Genomic DNA, 16,610 nt, shown 5'->3' with positions numbered 1-16,610 from the left:
GCCAACTGTCCCCGCTTCACCCCCCCCCCCCCCCAAAAAAAAATAACAAACCCTACTCTACACAGATTCTGTTTCCCTGGGGTACATGGCCTAACAGGAGGCTGCAGGGAACATGATCTCGTGTTCTGGCCCAGCCTCCGTTTCCTCTCTCATTACAGCCCCTTGCTTTATGCCTAACTTGACCTAGACCACGTCCCCTGCTCCTTCCTTGATTTGGGCCCGTGAATTCCTATCTCTCCACAACCACCGCCACCCTGCCCACACACACACATACACACACACACACACACACTCCCACTGTGCTGAATGCAGCCATATTTGGATGCCGACACTCACAGCCAAAGATCCCAACTGACTCAGTCGGACCATTCTTCCTGCAGGAAGCACATACTTCCGTGCATGCTGTTCCCTCTGCCTGAAATGCCTTTCCCCATCACATGCCCACAACAATGACAATGGCAATAATAATGGAAATAAATTGTTAATATTTTCTGACATGATGTGTGTTTGTTGAATGACATGAAATGAATGAATGATTCTTTGCTGAGACTGTAAAGTATTAAATGATTGGTAACATTCAATGTCAATGAGGTTGGGGGGAAACAATACATATTCTCATACATCATTGGCTGGACTGCAGTGGGTTCAACTTTATTTGGTGGGCAAGTTGGTAGTTTGTAAAAATGCAAATCTCTCTCAACCCTACAATTCTGTCTCTAGGTATTTATCCTGAAGAAAAACACGAAGAGGCTATGCACAGGGGTGCACTCTGCAGTGCTCTTTGGAATAGGAAAAAAAGTGAAAAGAATCATCACAAGGAAAATAAATGTCAGGAGAACGGTTAAATAAACCCTGGCACGTCTATACCCCAGAGCACCACACGGCTATTTAAAAAATGAGGCAGCTCCACTCAAACAGATAGGGAAGGCATTCTTAAATACACAGGTAAGAGAAAAAGGCATGGCACAGAATAATTGTAAATAAATAAGCCCATTTATGTGAAAAATATATGCATGGAACAGGTACATTCATTTGCAAATTAAAAAAGAAAAAAGGTCCTCGAATGAATCAGGGTAACTATAACAATGCTCATCTCAGAGGAAGAACATGTGTTTGGAAGAGTCTAAAAGGAGACTTTTATTCTACATAGCAGATATTATCAAATCTAAGATACCATCGATTAGAACTGACACTAACATTTTATGTACCAATAGAAAAGAAAAAAAAAAAAAACATTACTGATGAAATTAATACTGCCCCCTACATTTTAACTTTTTATTTTGAAATAATTTCAGATTTATAGAAAAATCACAGAAAAAAAAACAAAGCACAGAAACTTCCCACCCACTCCCCATTCGGCTTCCTCTAGAATGTCACCGTGCTACAGAACTGCAAACAGTTAGAGAAAACAGGAGAGAAAATACTGATAAAATACGGTGAAGCAATCTGCAGACCGTCAGTGAGTTTCCCCAGTTTTTTCAGCAGTCTGCCCGCCCAGGATGCCACACTGCCATTAGTTGTCACGTGGTCTCCTCCATCCTCTGTCTTTTATGATGCTGACACCCGAGAAACATTGAGTAGTTAAAGTCTGTATTGTCCCTCAGTCTGGGTTTGTCTCTTGTTTTTATTTTTATTTTTTACGATTAGATCGAGGTTTTGCATTTTTCGCAAGAATACAGCAGAAGAGATGTGCCCTTGTCACTGTACCATTTCATGGGGGACAAGATGCCAGTCTGTTTTATTACTGGGGAACGTTAGCTTGATCACCTGACTCAGGTTCTGGCAGGTTTCTCCAGGGTAAAGTTACTATTTTCCCCTTTGTAACTAACACGTATCTTGTGGGAAGATACTTTGAGACTACACAGACATCTTGTTTCTCATCATACTTTCTGCCCACTAATTTTAGCAACTATGGATGAGGCTTGCCTACAGTTATTACAGTGGTATTTGCTTGATGATCGTTTTCTATTTCCATCATCCCTTCTACATTTATTAATTGGATTTCTCCTGGAAGAAACAGAGTTGTCTTTTGTTCTCCATTCACTGATTTATTCAATTACTTATTTTATTCTATGGGTTATAATCCATTTCCATTATTATTTTATTGTTCTGATTGTGCCAGATTTGGCCATTGGGAGTTCTTTAAGTTGGCTCTTGGGTCCTTTCACCATTCACTGTCCTTTTTTACTTTTTAGTAGCTTCTAATTTACTCCAAACTCATCTTATATTTTTTCTGCCTCACACACACACTTTTCTCTATGTATCTGTGTATCTATTAAAAAGCTGGAATTTATGCTAACATCTCTAATTCCAATTCAACACCACTAGGTTTGTTCTAACTTCCCTCTTTTTTTTTCCCCTAACTTCCCTCTTTTCATTATTTGTAATTGTTTTTCTTCCACAATGAGAAACCTGGCTATCATTATCCCCAGTATTTTTGTTTATCTGCTCATTCCTACTACACACACAAAGTAACTGCAGAACTGTCACTAACATAATGAGTTCCTATCATTCAGAACTTTTGGTAATCAATTTTTAAAAATATTTTATTCTTTTAGACTTAGACCCACATCTGTCACTCTTATAACTTCTTTTTCTTTTTTAAAATATTGAGGTATAACAATGGAATAGTACTCAGCTATTAAAAAGAATGCATTTGAATCAGTCCTAATGAGGTGGACAAAACTGGAGCCTATTATACAGACTGAGTCAGAAAGAAAACCACCAATACAGTATATTAACACATATATATGGAATTTAGAAAGATGGTAACGATGACTCTATATGCGAGACTGCAAAAGAGACACAGATATAAAGAACAGACTTTTGGACTCGTGGGAGAAGGCGAGGGTGGGATGATTTGAGAGAATAGCATTGAAACACGTATATCACCATATGTGAAATAGATCGCCAGTCCAAGTTCGATGCATGAAACAGGGCACTGAAAGCTGGTGCACTGGGATGACCCTGAGGGGTGGGATGGGGAGCGAGGTGGGAGGGAGGTACAGGATAGGGGACACATATACAACCATGGCTAATTCATGTCAATGTATGGCAAAAACCACTACTATATTGTAAAGTAATGACCCTCCAATTAAAGTAAATAAGTTAATTTTTTTTAAAAGAAAAAAATTGAAGTATAGTTGCTGTACAATGCTTGTAAATTCTTAAAAAGGAATAGAAATGGAAAAAAAAATAGAAGTGAAATAAACTGTGTCGGTTCCTCCTAAAACTTCTTCACATTCAGGATCCGATGTTTCTGAATTGCTCTCTCTCTTTTTTTGGCCGTGCTGGGTCTTTGATCCTGCAAGAGGGCTTTCTCTAAGGGTGCTCCTCGCTAGCTGCAGTGCGAGGGGTTCTCATTTCAGTGGCTTCTCTTGTTGTGGCGCACAGGCTCTAGAGCTTGCTGGCTTCAGTAGTTGTGGTGGGCTTAGCTGCTCCAAGGCATGTGGAATCTTCCCTGACCAGGGATTCAATCTGCATCCTCTGCATTGGTAGGTGGATTCTTAACCACTGGACCCCCAGGGAAGTCCCACTCTGTCTTGAGGTTGTGGCTGACTGTGCTTTTCCATGGAGTCCCAGCTCCTCTGACATCAGGAATGTCGCTGGTTCAGCCTTTCCCAAGAGGGCTCCACTACCACCTCCAGGATTTCCCACCAGACTACACCTTCTGGTGTACCGTGATGGCCAAACAGTGGTCCCGGTGCCCGCCTCACCAAGAGAGGATATATGTCAGAGATGTTATGAAGAAAGGTGCATCTGAGAGTTGCCATAACATAGCTCTTTTATAAAATCTTCTTCCGTTGAGGCACAGCACCCATGTGTGAACTCTGTTTCTGTACACAACATGGTTCCAGATATTAAACCCAGACATAACAAACCTCCAATCCCCAGACCAAGGGCAGACAGAACTGGAATCCCAATAATATGCTCCGTGTAAGCAGCTTCTGTATGGAGCCAGGAAAAAGCCCTACTGGGGCAGAGACTGTTAATTTCCCCTCAGTATTGGTTCTCCCCTTGATACTCTTAATACAGGCTCCCCAAATTTTAGATGAGCAGGTAGACAATGGGAATAAAGCCTATTTATGACAACAATCAGCCAGTTAGATGTAAATGGAACCATGTGACTTTGGGAGAGTGGTCTTAAAGGGAGGAGACATGCCATTCTTCAACCCTTCCTTCTTTTTGCTGACTGGAATACAGATGTGATGGTGGGAACTTAAGCAGCCATTTTGGGCCCTGAGGCTGGATACTAAAGGTGGTAGAGTGGCACTATAGATAGCGTCTAAGTTCCTGAGAATCATGAAGCCATAGTTCTGGATGGCCTATCTCTAGACTCTGCTTATAAAAGAGGGAAATAGACTTTTATCTTCTTTTATCTATATTTTAATTGAGGTATAGTTGATTTACAATGTTGGGTTAGTTTCAGGTATTGAGCAATGATTCAGTTACATACATATATTTTATATGTTACATATATATTTCAGATTCTTTTCTGTTACAGGTTATTACAAGATATTGAATATGGTTCCCTGTGCTATATAGTAGGTCCTTGTTTATCTAGTTTATCTATTTTAAAGTAGTGTGTATCTGTTAATCCCAAATTCCTAATTTATACCCCCCCCCCCACTTTCACCTTCGGTAGCCATAAATTTGTTTCCTATGTCTGTGAGTGTGTTTCTGTTCTGCTGTTTAATCTATTACTGTTATCTTTGGCTTTCTGTCACATACCATCGAAGCTAATTTAAACTTGGGACATTTTTCTTGGAGTCCCAGCCTAACATGCTAAAGGAACCCAAAGAAAGGGAACAGGATGGGGCCTGCCCGAGGGGACACAGGGAAATTCCAGGGCTGCAGACCCCTTTTTGCAGCGGGCAGCATTCTCTCTTCAGAGAGTGAGCCAGCCCCTTCCAGACCACCCCTCACAGGCTCACAGAGGCGGCATCAACACTGGTAACCATGACCCACATTCAAAAGTTAAAAAGCTCTCAGTCTGGCACTTGGGGCCACAAATTCTCAAGTTTCTTTAACACAGGTGCGTCGATTCACTCCTGTATCTTTGCCTAATTTGGCAAACGTCCCAGAAACAAAGATACTAGATGTTTGTGCAAGATTCAAAGGGGGGTAACACAAGGCAACAAGTCTCCCCCAGCTCGCAGTTCTGCACTGTGGTCTGCAGGAAAGAGAGAGCCTGAAGGAGCGGCTTTCTGACTGGGTATTTCTCTCCCGGAAAGCCCTTGGCCCCTCTGAACTGCCTCCCAAGTCCCCAGGATCTCCCTGCTTCACATACAACGTCTGCAGAAAGGGGGCCGTGCGTCAGGGCCGCTCGACCCCAGGCCATCTCTTCTCAGAGCAGCACCTGGTTGTGGAAATGTCACCCCTGCCCCATTCTCAGCCCACGGGGCACAGGAATGACCACACTCTCAGGGCGGCCGCGTGGCCCAGGTCTACGTCCTTCATTTATTCACTCATTCATTCAATCGCCAAATACTGACCTACTGTGTGCCAGGTCCTGTTTCAGGCACTGGAGATGAAAGACCGATGATGACAGACAAGAAGCCCCACGTCTGCGGAACTTTCAGGAGAATTCCAATCAACAAATCCAAGTAAATACATGGTGTGTCAGACGTGCCAGGTGCACCAGGAGGCAACATCACAGGAGGGGGAGAGCGTGGGGCTGTGATCTGAAACAGTGTAAGAGGGGGCCTCCCTGAGAAGCTCATGAGAGCGAAGGCGTGGAGGAGGCGAGGGAGGGCGCCCTGCGGATGCCTAGAAGAGTCTCAGGGCAGAGGGAGCAGCAAGTGCTAGGGCCGTGAGGCAGGTATTTGCCTGCTGGGTTCCAGCGTGTTGGGAGCAGAGTGAGTCGAGGGGAGCGGGGAGGGAGGGATAAGGACCAAGAGTGAACAGTGGAGGAGGCATCAGATCACGTTTCATCTAGAAGGTTTGTTAGAAAAACCCTGGCTTTTCCTGAGGTACCTTAGAGGTTTTGGTTTTTTAAAATATATTTATTTGGCTGCACTGGGTCTTGCTTGTGGCATGTGGGGTCTTTGCTGCAGTATGTGGAATCTTTTTTTTTTAAGTTGCAGCATGCAGAATCTTTAGTTGCAGCATGTGGGAGCTTTTAGTTGCAGCACGTGGGATCTAGTCCCCTGAGCAGGGACCGAACCTGGACCCCCTGCATCAGGAGCGCAGAGTGTTAGCCACTGGACCACCAGGGAAGTCTCTACCTTGGAGGGTTTTGAGCAACAGGGTGACGTGATAGGATTTCCATGTTAAAGGCTCCCTTCTCCTGCTATGGGCGGAGCAGACCTAGGGTGTGAGGGTGGGAGCAGGAAGACCAGTCGCTGCAGTAATCCAGGAAAGAGATGCTGAAGGCCCAGGGTGGAGGTGGTGGGGAGTCCCCAGGTTCTGGGTATGTTCTGAGGGTAGAGCCGGCGGGAGCTGCGGGTGGATCACATGTGGGGCATGGGAGACAGAGAAGAGTCCAGGGTGATCTGGGTTTGTCCTGAGCCACTGGAGGGAGAGAGCTGCTGTTTATGGGTCCAGAAGGCCTTGGGAAAAAGAGGTTGGGGTTGGGGGGAAAGCCCAGACAGTTGGCTTAGACCCGAGCCAGGGGGTGTTGCCAATGGGTTCTAGAGTCTGCACTCTGGGGGAGAAGCGTGGACTTTCCACAGAGATGGGGTCTGAACCCAGAGCTCTCACCAGATGGGCGAGGAGCAGGTGTGTGCTCAGGTGGGACAGGCCAGGGTTCTCACTTGCCCAGGGCTGGAGCATCACCAGGCATACGGGGCCTACACTGCTCTCCCCACCCCTGCCCCAGCATGAACTGGAAACACACCTCGGTCCTCAAAGGTATTGGTTATGGGGCTTAAGACGTATGGTCATTTTGGTCGGAGTGTACCTTACATCTGTGGTTCGGTGTTTAAAGCACCCGAGGATTGGGACTTCCCTGGTGGTCCACTGGCTAAGGCACTGCACTCCCAAAGCAGGGGGCCCAGGTTTGATCCCTGGTCAGGGAACTAGATTCCACAAGCTGCAACTAAGAGCTCGCATGCCACAACTAAAGATCCCACACACTGCAAATAAGATCTGTGAGCGCGTCTGCTCAGTCGCTCAGTTGTATCTGACTCTTTTCAACTCTTTTCAGTCCCTAGTGGGACTGTAGCCCACCAGGCTCCTTGGTTCATGGGATTTCTCAGGCAAGAATACCAGAGTGGATTGCTGTTTCCTCCTCCAGGGGATCTTTCTGACCCAGGCTCGAACCTGTGTCTCCTGCATCTTAACCTGCTGAGCCATCAGGGAAGCCCTTCTAGGAATTAGGATCGTAATATATTTGGGGGCCAAAATTCAGCCTAGCACGTGTGTACACACACACCCCAGCTGTGTGTTATCCACTTTGCCCACAATGACTTCCTCTTCCCTATGCTTATGGAAAGGCAAGTTCAACATCTACCATGAATGACCCTTCCTCCCTTGAGTTTTCCAAGAACATACCCTCTCCACAAAAGCAGACTTCAGACCGCCTTCAGAATTCCCCCAGGAATTCTGGTTTCATCAGACCCCCAGCGCTTCGCACGTTCCCCTATGCATTTGTTAATTTTTCATTTTTAAAAATAGAACTTGAATGTCATGCAATACACAGTCACTGAGAAAAATCAGAAGAACAGAAGAGCAAAAAGAAGTTAAAAAATCACATATGATCCCAGTAACCAGAGGAAACCACTGTTAACATTTTTGTTTATCTCCTTTCACTTTCAGTGCTAATCTGTACATTTAAAAACAAAAAACACTGTTCTGAAACATCTTTTGGACTCTGGAGCCAGATCTCCTGGTTGAAATTTCAGCCAGTTACTTGCCATCTGTGTGACCTTAAGCAAGTTACTTAACTTCTCTGGGCTTTGGTTTCCTCATCTGTCTAAAAGGAGGAAATAATAGCACATATTTCATAGGGTGGTTATGATGATGAGTTAACTTATAGAAAGTGCTTTGGACTGTGCCTGGCACACGACAAATGCCATAGAAGTGTGAGCTGTCATCACGTTATTATGTCTATCAGGAGACATCTGTTCAGGTGGGTAAGTGACTTTCAGCAGCCCAATTTGCAGCTGCCTGAGGTTCCCTGGTATGAATATACTCCTGTTTATTTAACCTCCCCTACTGTTAGGCATTTATGTTGTTTCCAGTTGGTTTTTTTTTTTTTTTCCCCTTTCTATAAACAACTATGGGATAACATCCTTGAACAAACACCTCTGAACACATCTTTATTTGTTCCTAAAAACTCAACTGCTGAGTCACAGACCACACATATTTTTGAGCTTTCGATACATCATTGCCATCCTGCCCTTCATAAAGTTGCACCAGTGGAACACGTGCCCATCTCCCCACACCCCATGTAAGGATCTGCTCCCCTCCCCACCTCATCCAGCAGCCCACATGTCCCTTCACACCTGACTCCAGCACCTGGGTGAAGCAGTGAAGTTTACTAAAATGGATGGGCTGGCCATGAGGATTCAGGGTCCTGGGGGCTGGGGGAGCGGTAAATCTATGCCTCAGTTTTCCCCACATATATTTGCCCATATACCTGCCCACAATCTAACACTATTTAAATACACATTCCATGCGTTAAAATGATACCAAAATTCCAGACTGAACTGGCAAAAGTTTCGGCTTTCTAATCACACATCAAGCATATTTTGAAAGTTTCCAGCGTCTAATACTGAGGCTCCCAAGGGACCATTTTTCAGAGTCTTAAATCTGCCATTTTAGAGCTCTGACTCCGAACCCTCCTAGAGACAAGACTGCTAGAGAACAAATGCACAAAAACCATCACCTTCCTGCTTGCAAATAGACAAATGTCCCACTTTTCCCATCTCACTAAGGAATAAAAAAAGGCACGGCGAGTCTGTCCTCTGAAGCCCGCAGAGAGCTTGTGCGTGGGCAGGACGGAGTCCTGGGTCCTTCTTACCACACTAACGAGGGAGGGCCTTTGCTCCCATTTTATTGATAAAGAAACGAAGGGTCAGAGAAATTAAGAATATGCTCAGGAGCTGAGAGCAGAGAGCAGACTCTGCAATTCACACCCTCTGATTCTCGAATCCCTGCTCTCCCTGTGCAGGAGGAACCTGGAAGGGCGTCTGGAAACTAAGTGCTGGCCGCCTAAGCATTGCTCGCGGGTGAAGGACCACCCCCTCTTCTCGCTGAAACAAAGAGAGGCTCGGGCTGCCCATAACAATTCATGGGCATCCTTCCAGCCCCAGAAGTGAGGGGGGCCTAGCTTTCCCTACCTTGTGTCAAAGCTGCGGACATCAGACCAGCAGGACCCAACCCTAGAAAATCATGTCTCCCCTTCCCATGTGACGGGGAACCTAAGGCTGAAGCAGAGTCCCCCAGAGGCACATCTCAGGAGGCCTGGATTGTGTGGAGAGCCCAGAGGAAGAAAGGAGCTGGAAATTCCCTGAAGAAGGAATCCGTTGACTAGGCACAGAGGGAAGGGGAGGAGACCCCAGCTTAGGGACAACAGCCCCACCTCTGCCATTCGTGGCCCCCTGCCAGACGCTGCTCTCAACGTTTTGCACAGTCTCACAACTGTGTGGGCGGTACCACGACAAGCCCATTTCACAGATGAGGAAAGTGAAGGGGAGAGCAGCTGTGAGACTGGCCGGAGGAGCCAGGCAGTTAGAAATGCATAGGATGGCTCAGGCCTCAGGTCTGAAACAAAGCACCACCTCTTCTCAGCCATATGACGTGAGGCAGAGACGGGCCTCATTGGTAAAATGATCAGGATGATAAAATGGGAGAATGTGAAAACTATAAACAGCTAAATAAACATGAGTTGAACAAAGAGGTTCAGTGAAATAATTTCCTAATGCTGATGTGCAGGCAGGGAGTTGGAGACCTCTATGAAATTATCCTGGAGATGCTGCTGAGCCTGGCTCAGTCAACAATTATTGAGCACTTGCTGTATGCCACCACAAGAAACCAGCCACCACCTGTGACCTGCTCATCGGCCAGTGGAGCAGATGGGTCAAAAATCTCACAGATGCATGTAACAGGGATAAAGTGAATGAAGACAGATCCAGACTTCCTAGTGGCCAACCAGCCAGCACAGGTGGATTCTCCACCACAGGGACAGCTAAGACCAAGGAACCTGAAGGGAGAGGAAGCCCACGAGGTGCCCACCAGGAGCCAGGCCCCAGCCAGGCATGTCACCTGTGCTATTTCAGCAAGCTTCACCCCAGCTTACAGAGGGCGGGGTCAACAGTTTCACCTCTAAGATGAGAAAACCGGAGTCAGAGAGGTTAAGCAACCTATCTGAGATCACGCAGGTGGCCAGCAGTGGGGCTGGGATCTGAACCCAGATCGGTGGGACCAAGAAGAGGATGGGAGGGAGTTGGAGAAAGAGGGAAGGCTGGAAAAACCACCGGAGTGGGGGATGCCCTGTCTCCCAGGGCCTGGTGAGAAAAAATGGCAATGGGAGCCCAGGACTGAAGACAGTGACCGAGGGAGCCCTGTTCCAGCCTGGCCAGGGGCACAGAGTCTTCAAGAACTGGGCAAATCTGTCTGATGAGGGAGGAGGGGCCCTGACCCATGTAGTCAGAGGATGAGGGTACACTGTATTGGGACCCCACAGCCTGGACCCCCGCAAGAGCCCCCACGCATGTATCCCAACATTCCTCCTCCAGGCCCTTCTGGGGCTAGAAAAGGAGAAGGATCCGGGAGTTCTGTCCTGTGTGGGGAGCTCTAAAAACCCACCTATGGGGTGGTGAAAACTTTCCCTCCGGGGGATTAACAAGTCCAGCCCCCTGTGCAATACCCTTTGAAGTCAGGAGGACTGGCCCGCCTCAGGTGGGTTCTACAAAGAAAATAGGCAGGGAACTGGCAGGGGTGCCATTGGCTAACTGGGCTCAGATCTTGCTCTTCTGAGCGCTTGGTCAGTGCTCCCAGCGCTCCGGGAACAGCGCCCATCTCCCCTTCTCTACAAGCCTGGCCTGCGCCAAGGAGCGCTCACTGTTACTTGAACCCGTACCCACAACTCCAGGCTTTACCTAACCCCTCCCCGCACTCCATCCCACATACTCCAGCCCTCCCGCCTTGGCTTAGTTCAAGCCTCTCTCATATCCCAAGCCCTCTGCATAGGCTGGTCCCTCCATTCCTCAGCCTGGAGCACGCCCTCCCTCTCCATTAATAGAAAATCTTTTTGGGTGCAGTTCAAATGCTGCCACCTGCCCAAACCTCTCCTCTTCCCTCCTGTCCCCCACCTCAGGCTCCACCCTGCTTCCTGCGTGTGTCCCCACACTGGACCCCCTTCCCTGTCCTGTTCTCTGTTCTGTTCCCATGCACCAGGTGGCAAGGCCCTCTCGGCGAGGGACTGAACCTCCCAGGTGCCAGAGGACGTTTTCTGGAACCCATGTGTCCTTCCAGGACACACCGACTGAGCACCCCTGAGCCAGTAACCTGGGGGCTCCCTGCTGTTCCCGGTTCCCAGGCCCCCGTCCTCCAGTCTAGGTCTCTCTGCACCTCTCCCCTGGGGAGACCACGGGAGCCACCAGGAGGGTTAGCCCTTCCTGTCTGGGAGAGTGTCTCCACCCTTCAGACCCCTTGCCCCATCCGTCTCCTTCTTCCTCTCCAGGGCAGACCCAATGTCCTCTTTTGTTTCCAGCCACTGCGCCCGGGATGTGGTTTCCAGCAGAGTGGCTGGCCCAAGGCTGAAGTTTCCTGGTCATCAGGGTCCAATCTGGCTCCCCACTCTCCTGGTCACTGGCCTCTACTTCCAGCGAGTAACTTCTCCTCCCAGGGAGGGCTGCTCAGATTTGTCACAGGATGCCGGAAATCCGAGCCCCCTCCCCCGCCAGCCCCGAGGTCTTTTGGAGCCCAGGGAGCGCCTTTCTTGGGGGAACCGAGCGACACTGAGAGAAGGACAGGGGCTCCAAGCGCCCTCTCTTCTTTTGAAGACCTGACTAGAGCTTGACTCCAGCGGGCCGCTCCCCCGACCACGTCCCGGCAGGAAGCGCTCTACCCACCCCGACGCCGGGCCGCGGAGACTCAGAGCGCCAAGCCGGGCAGGGCACCGCCCCAGGTCGTCTCCCGGGGCCCGGCTCCGCACAGGAACCCGCAGCGCACAAGGCAGGAATTAGCTGGTGCCCGCACCCCCTCCTCCTGCGCCAGCCTGAGACACCCCAAAGCCCTGGCCGCCGCCGCCGTGCCCGGCTCCTGCTCCAACTCGGAAAGTAGCGGGCGGCGAGGCCGCGCCGAGGGGCGGCGGCCGGGAAGGGCCGGCGGTACCTGTCAGCAGCTCGATCTTGTGTCCCAGCACCTTCATCTCGGCGTCCGGCGCTGCCCGGCTCGCGGCTGCGGCGTCGGGGGAGTGCGCTCGGCGGAGCCGGGGACAGCAGCGCGGGAGGCGAGAGGGAAGAGGCAGGAGAGCGAGGAGCGGAGCAGGAGGAGCCGCCGGGAGCGCTTTCTCGCCGCCCCCCACGCCGCGCTCCCCCCCTCCAAACCGGTTTAAAAAAATCCACCAATTGCACGACCGCGCACCCCTAAAAGGCGCCCGCCGCCACCTGGTCCGGGTGAACTCCGGGAGGCGGAGAGGGAGCGCGGGGTGGGCGCGGGTGATACTCCGGGAGGCGGCGGGAGGGGGCCCCTCTGCCCGCCGCGCGTACAAAAAGGCCCTGCCGCCCCCGATGTCGCGATCAGGGAGGCGCGGGGGGGCGCGGTGCTGCGGGGCCCTGGCCCTGGCTGGAGCGGGGGGGGTCCTCGCGTCGGGCCGGGAAGGCGAAGAGGAAGAGCCCTGGCGGGGTGGAGTGGGGTGGGGAGGAGATGCCGCCCTCCTAGGCGAAGTGTGGCCCGGCGACAAGGCGGCCGGCTCACGGGTCGGGGTAGCGCACGGGGGCTGCACCGAGGCAGGGGGACCAGCCGCGGCCGCAGTGGCCGGGGGGTGGCAGGAGATGGGCCTCGGGGCGCTGCCGACTCACCTAGAGAGACGCGAGCAAGACAGACGCGCAGGCGGGGAGCCAGGCCTCCGCGCCGCCGCCGCCAACGCGCGGGTGCAGGTGCGGGCAACCCGGGGCCCCTCCGCAGAGCCACCGCTGCGGGGGGCGGGGGCCGGGCCGGGGGAGGTGCGCCGCGGGGGGCGTGCCCACGAGGGCGCGGGGAGCGTCGGCGCCTGTCCCGGTGCTGCTCCGGGCCTGGGGGCTGGACCCGAGAGGCGGTTCCTGGGTGCGCAGCTTCCGCCTCCAGCGGCGACCTAGACGCCGCGACACCCGAACCCAGCGGAGAGCCCGGCTTGACCGGCCTGCTCCTCACCTCCTGCGGCGCCGGGAGGAAGGGTCCCCGCTGCTCCAAGTTCGCCGGGCGCGGTGGGAGGCCCCGCCCGCCCCGCCCGTCCCCTGGTCGCCGCGCCGCGTCGAGCTCCCGAGGGAGGGAGCGGTGTCTGCCCCAGTCTTTGTTTAGATTACCCGGGAGCCCGGAGGAGACAGCACCCCCACTCCCCCGCCCCGTCGCTGGCTGGGAACCGCTGGGGGACAGTCCTGGGGGGGTCTGGAAGAGCCAGGTGCTCAGCGGGGCTTTGGGTCGTCGTCCCCTGTTTGCAGAGCTTGAGGGTTTCCTTGGGGAAACTCATGCGGGAGTGACTCCAGGCACAGGTGTTTGGGGCTCTCAGGCTCCCCCTCCCCACCCCCAGAGCTTCCTCCGCACACCCATAACAGAATGTGGCCAAGTCCCTGCTCTCCACCATTCACCCTCCATCATCTGAGCCAGTAGGAACCTGGGGACCTCTTTGGTCCTCACTCTCCCTCTGGTCAGGCCCAGTGACCTTGCTCTCAACTGTTACCCCAAGAGAGGGAACACCAGTGTCCCCAGATGGAGTCCTACTGTAGGGAGAATGGGAATGGGATGACCTGAGAAACTTTACTTGGGAAAGACAGTTCAAGTGGAGGGCTCTTGGAGACCAGGGTTCTACTCAGGTTCTGCTGCTGATTTTGGGCGGGGTTCTGCCCCTGCTGATTCCAGCCTTTCTGGGGCACAGTGACTGTGTGGGACCAGGTCATATGGGCAGTCTGGGATGTTTCAGGCTGAGAGGTCAATGTGATTCTTCAAGGTCTCTCCCCCTTCACTGGATCTTTATCTGGACTGGTTTGTAGTCCCAGGTCTCCCTCAACTCCAGGCTTCGGAGGAAGCTACTATGATCTTGAGTTAACCCATTCACCAATGTTTAGGAAGCTGGTAAGACTTGGTGGCCCCAGATGGGGTGCATATTCCTGCTTGGGGTGCAGTATATAGACTGCAAGCTTGGGTTCTCCTTACAACTCTGGGGCTCACCTTGGGGAAATCCTTGCTTCTCAGTTTCCTCCTTTGCAAAGGGGATGCTGAGGGGAGGTGGTGACAGAGTAAACCTCTACATCCAAAACACCCAGGAAGCTGGTTCTATAGATACAAGTCTGGAGCTGGCCCTTAAGAACACAGGCTGGTTCTACGATTTCCTGGCTGTGTGACTTATCCTCTCCGAGGCTTCATGTCCTACTCTGTGAAACTAGGATGATGCTGACCTCAGAGTGTGCCTAAGAATTCAGTGATGGCATAGAATGCTTTAGTATAGTGCCAGACACACGGTTGAAACGCTCAGTAAATAGTCCCTATGATTACTGATGATAAAACTGTAATTATTGTATTAGAGATTCTTTCAGGCTTTTCTGAATTCTACCCTTTCCAATAATTTCAGAGCTAGTCACTGAACAAAACTGATTGCTGATGTTCCAGTAACATAATTCTCGAAGCCTAGCCTGTTCTAAATTCCCTGGAGGAAAACAGGCCCCGGGAGGATGTAAAAGGCTGCCTGATAACAGCTTTGACACTGTGACTCAACTGTCTCTGTGCAGAATGGTGTCTGCCAGGGACTTGAAGTAATGTGGACAACCCACCTGGCTCAGAATGCATGAACCCCCAGTGGGCATTCAAGGGGTCCGGTCCTAGAGGTCCAAGAGGATATGAAGTCCTAAGAAAATGAGGTGACTCAATAGATGATGAAGCAATGTGATTGTATGAACACTGCCCTCGCCGGGGCCTACTGCATCAAGGAAAGGTGCTTCGGGTATAGGCAGGGAGGGGGGCTCTGAGCCCTTCTGGAGGAGTCAGTCACACCGGGCAGAGGAGTCCCAGCTGAGTCAGTAGATGGACAAGGTCTCCATTCCTTTTTCTCCAGGACTCTTCGTCATCCTTGTGATGGAGGCATGGTGTTGGAAGCAGGCTGGGTGGCAGGGTTTTATATATATATATGTTTTTTTTAAATTTTTATTTACTTATTTACTGTGCTGGGTCTCCACTGCTGCACATGGGTTTTCTCTAGTTTTGGCGAGTGAGGCCTACTCTGTCATTGCAGTATGCGGGCTTCTTACTGTGGTGGCTTCTCTTGTTGCAAAGCACAGGCTCTGGAGAATGGGCTCAGTAGTTGTGGCACCTGGGCTTTGCTGCTCCACAGCATGTGGGATTGTCCCAGACCAGGGATGGAACTGGTGTCCCCTGCACGGCAAGGCAGATTCTCAACCACTGGATCACCAGGAAAGCCCCTGGCAGGGTTTTTAACAGAGGAAAGCAGGGCATGGCAGATGGCCAGGGTGTTGGCTGGGACAGGGGGCTTCTAAGACACATCCCTCAAGCCTCGGTCCTCATTACAAGAAAAAGGCTGCGAAAGTTGCTGCCCTCTCGGGACTTCCCTTTTTCCCATGTGTAAACCGGGGAAGAGACTGCCTGTACCTCAGCTACAGACAAGATCCGGCCTATCTGAAGATCTCTCTGGGCCTTCATTTCCCGATCTGGAAACTCAGGCTAAGATATCAGTCTGGGTGGTTACAGGAACTAGAAACCTACTCTGTCTGGTTTAAGCAAAACAGAGCTATGTTAGGATGGAGAGCAGCCCTGGGGATCTCAGGATGCAGGCCCAATCCCGAAGCATCGGCGCCATCCCGTCAAATGCTACCGCAGCACCGTCTCTGAGCAGGGATGTGGGATACTAGCGTCAGGACCATGGCCGCCTCTAAAGCCAGAGGTGCTGTGGCCGCTTTGTCACCAGGATGAATTGTCCCTATGGTCTTGGCTTGCTCATGTTACCAGATTCTAATTCACAGACAAGAATGGGATGTCTGACTGGAGGTGCCTGGACCACGTACTCTGTCAAAGCTGCAAGGGAGGCTGGGAAAAGGTATTTTCAGTTCCTCTAATGGGAGGTGGACCCTGCCTCACAGGAAGGGCATGTCAGATGCTGGTGGCCAAGAGAGTGACCAGTGCCCACTTCAGATAATGATGGACTCGTGAAACTGCTGTGAGATGACACAGGCACTCAGCTCCGAGCCCGGCATAGAGGGAACACATTATCCTAGGTCATTGAGAGTCATATCACACTGCCAATCTACAGTGTCAAGCAAGGCTGCTCCTACATCCTTCAGTCTTTGATTTTTCAGCAGGTGAAAGACACAAGGACCTTGAGGACAGTATGGCTCGCTGCCCTTCCAGATGCAGAGGCAGCTCTGGCCCCGCTGCCAGGAGGACAGGTGACTGTGTTTTTCCACTGTGGTGATGAATTGGGCTGAGTCACCATCCCTCTCCAGTCCCCTCGTGAC

General features: G+C 51.1%; 1 protein-coding gene across 3 annotated transcripts in view; it reads right to left on the bottom strand.

The window, feature by feature from the left end:
- Positions 1-13,073, bottom strand: part of NDRG4 (NDRG family member 4) — a 42,507-nt gene extending 29,434 nt beyond the window's left edge. For 2 of the 3 annotated variants that reach the window (XM_061138627.1, XM_061138628.1), the window contains exon 1: positions 12,283-12,404. In XM_061138627.1, the coding sequence (XP_060994610.1) occupies positions 12,283-12,319 (37 nt within the window). In that variant the 5' untranslated portion in view covers positions 12,320-12,404. Of the gene's footprint in view, positions 1-12,282; positions 12,405-12,971 lie in introns of those variants that run through there. The other variant, XM_061138629.1, reaches the window with a different exon arrangement.
- Positions 13,074-16,610: the final 3,537 nt, after the last annotated feature.

The sequence above is a fragment of the Dama dama genome, chromosome 4 (assembly GCF_033118175.1).
Source record: "Dama dama isolate Ldn47 chromosome 4, ASM3311817v1, whole genome shotgun sequence".
NCBI lineage: Eukaryota > Metazoa > Chordata > Mammalia > Artiodactyla > Cervidae > Dama > Dama dama.
Note: the sequence above shows the minus strand (reverse complement) of the source record. Positions and strands in the feature narration are given on the sequence as shown.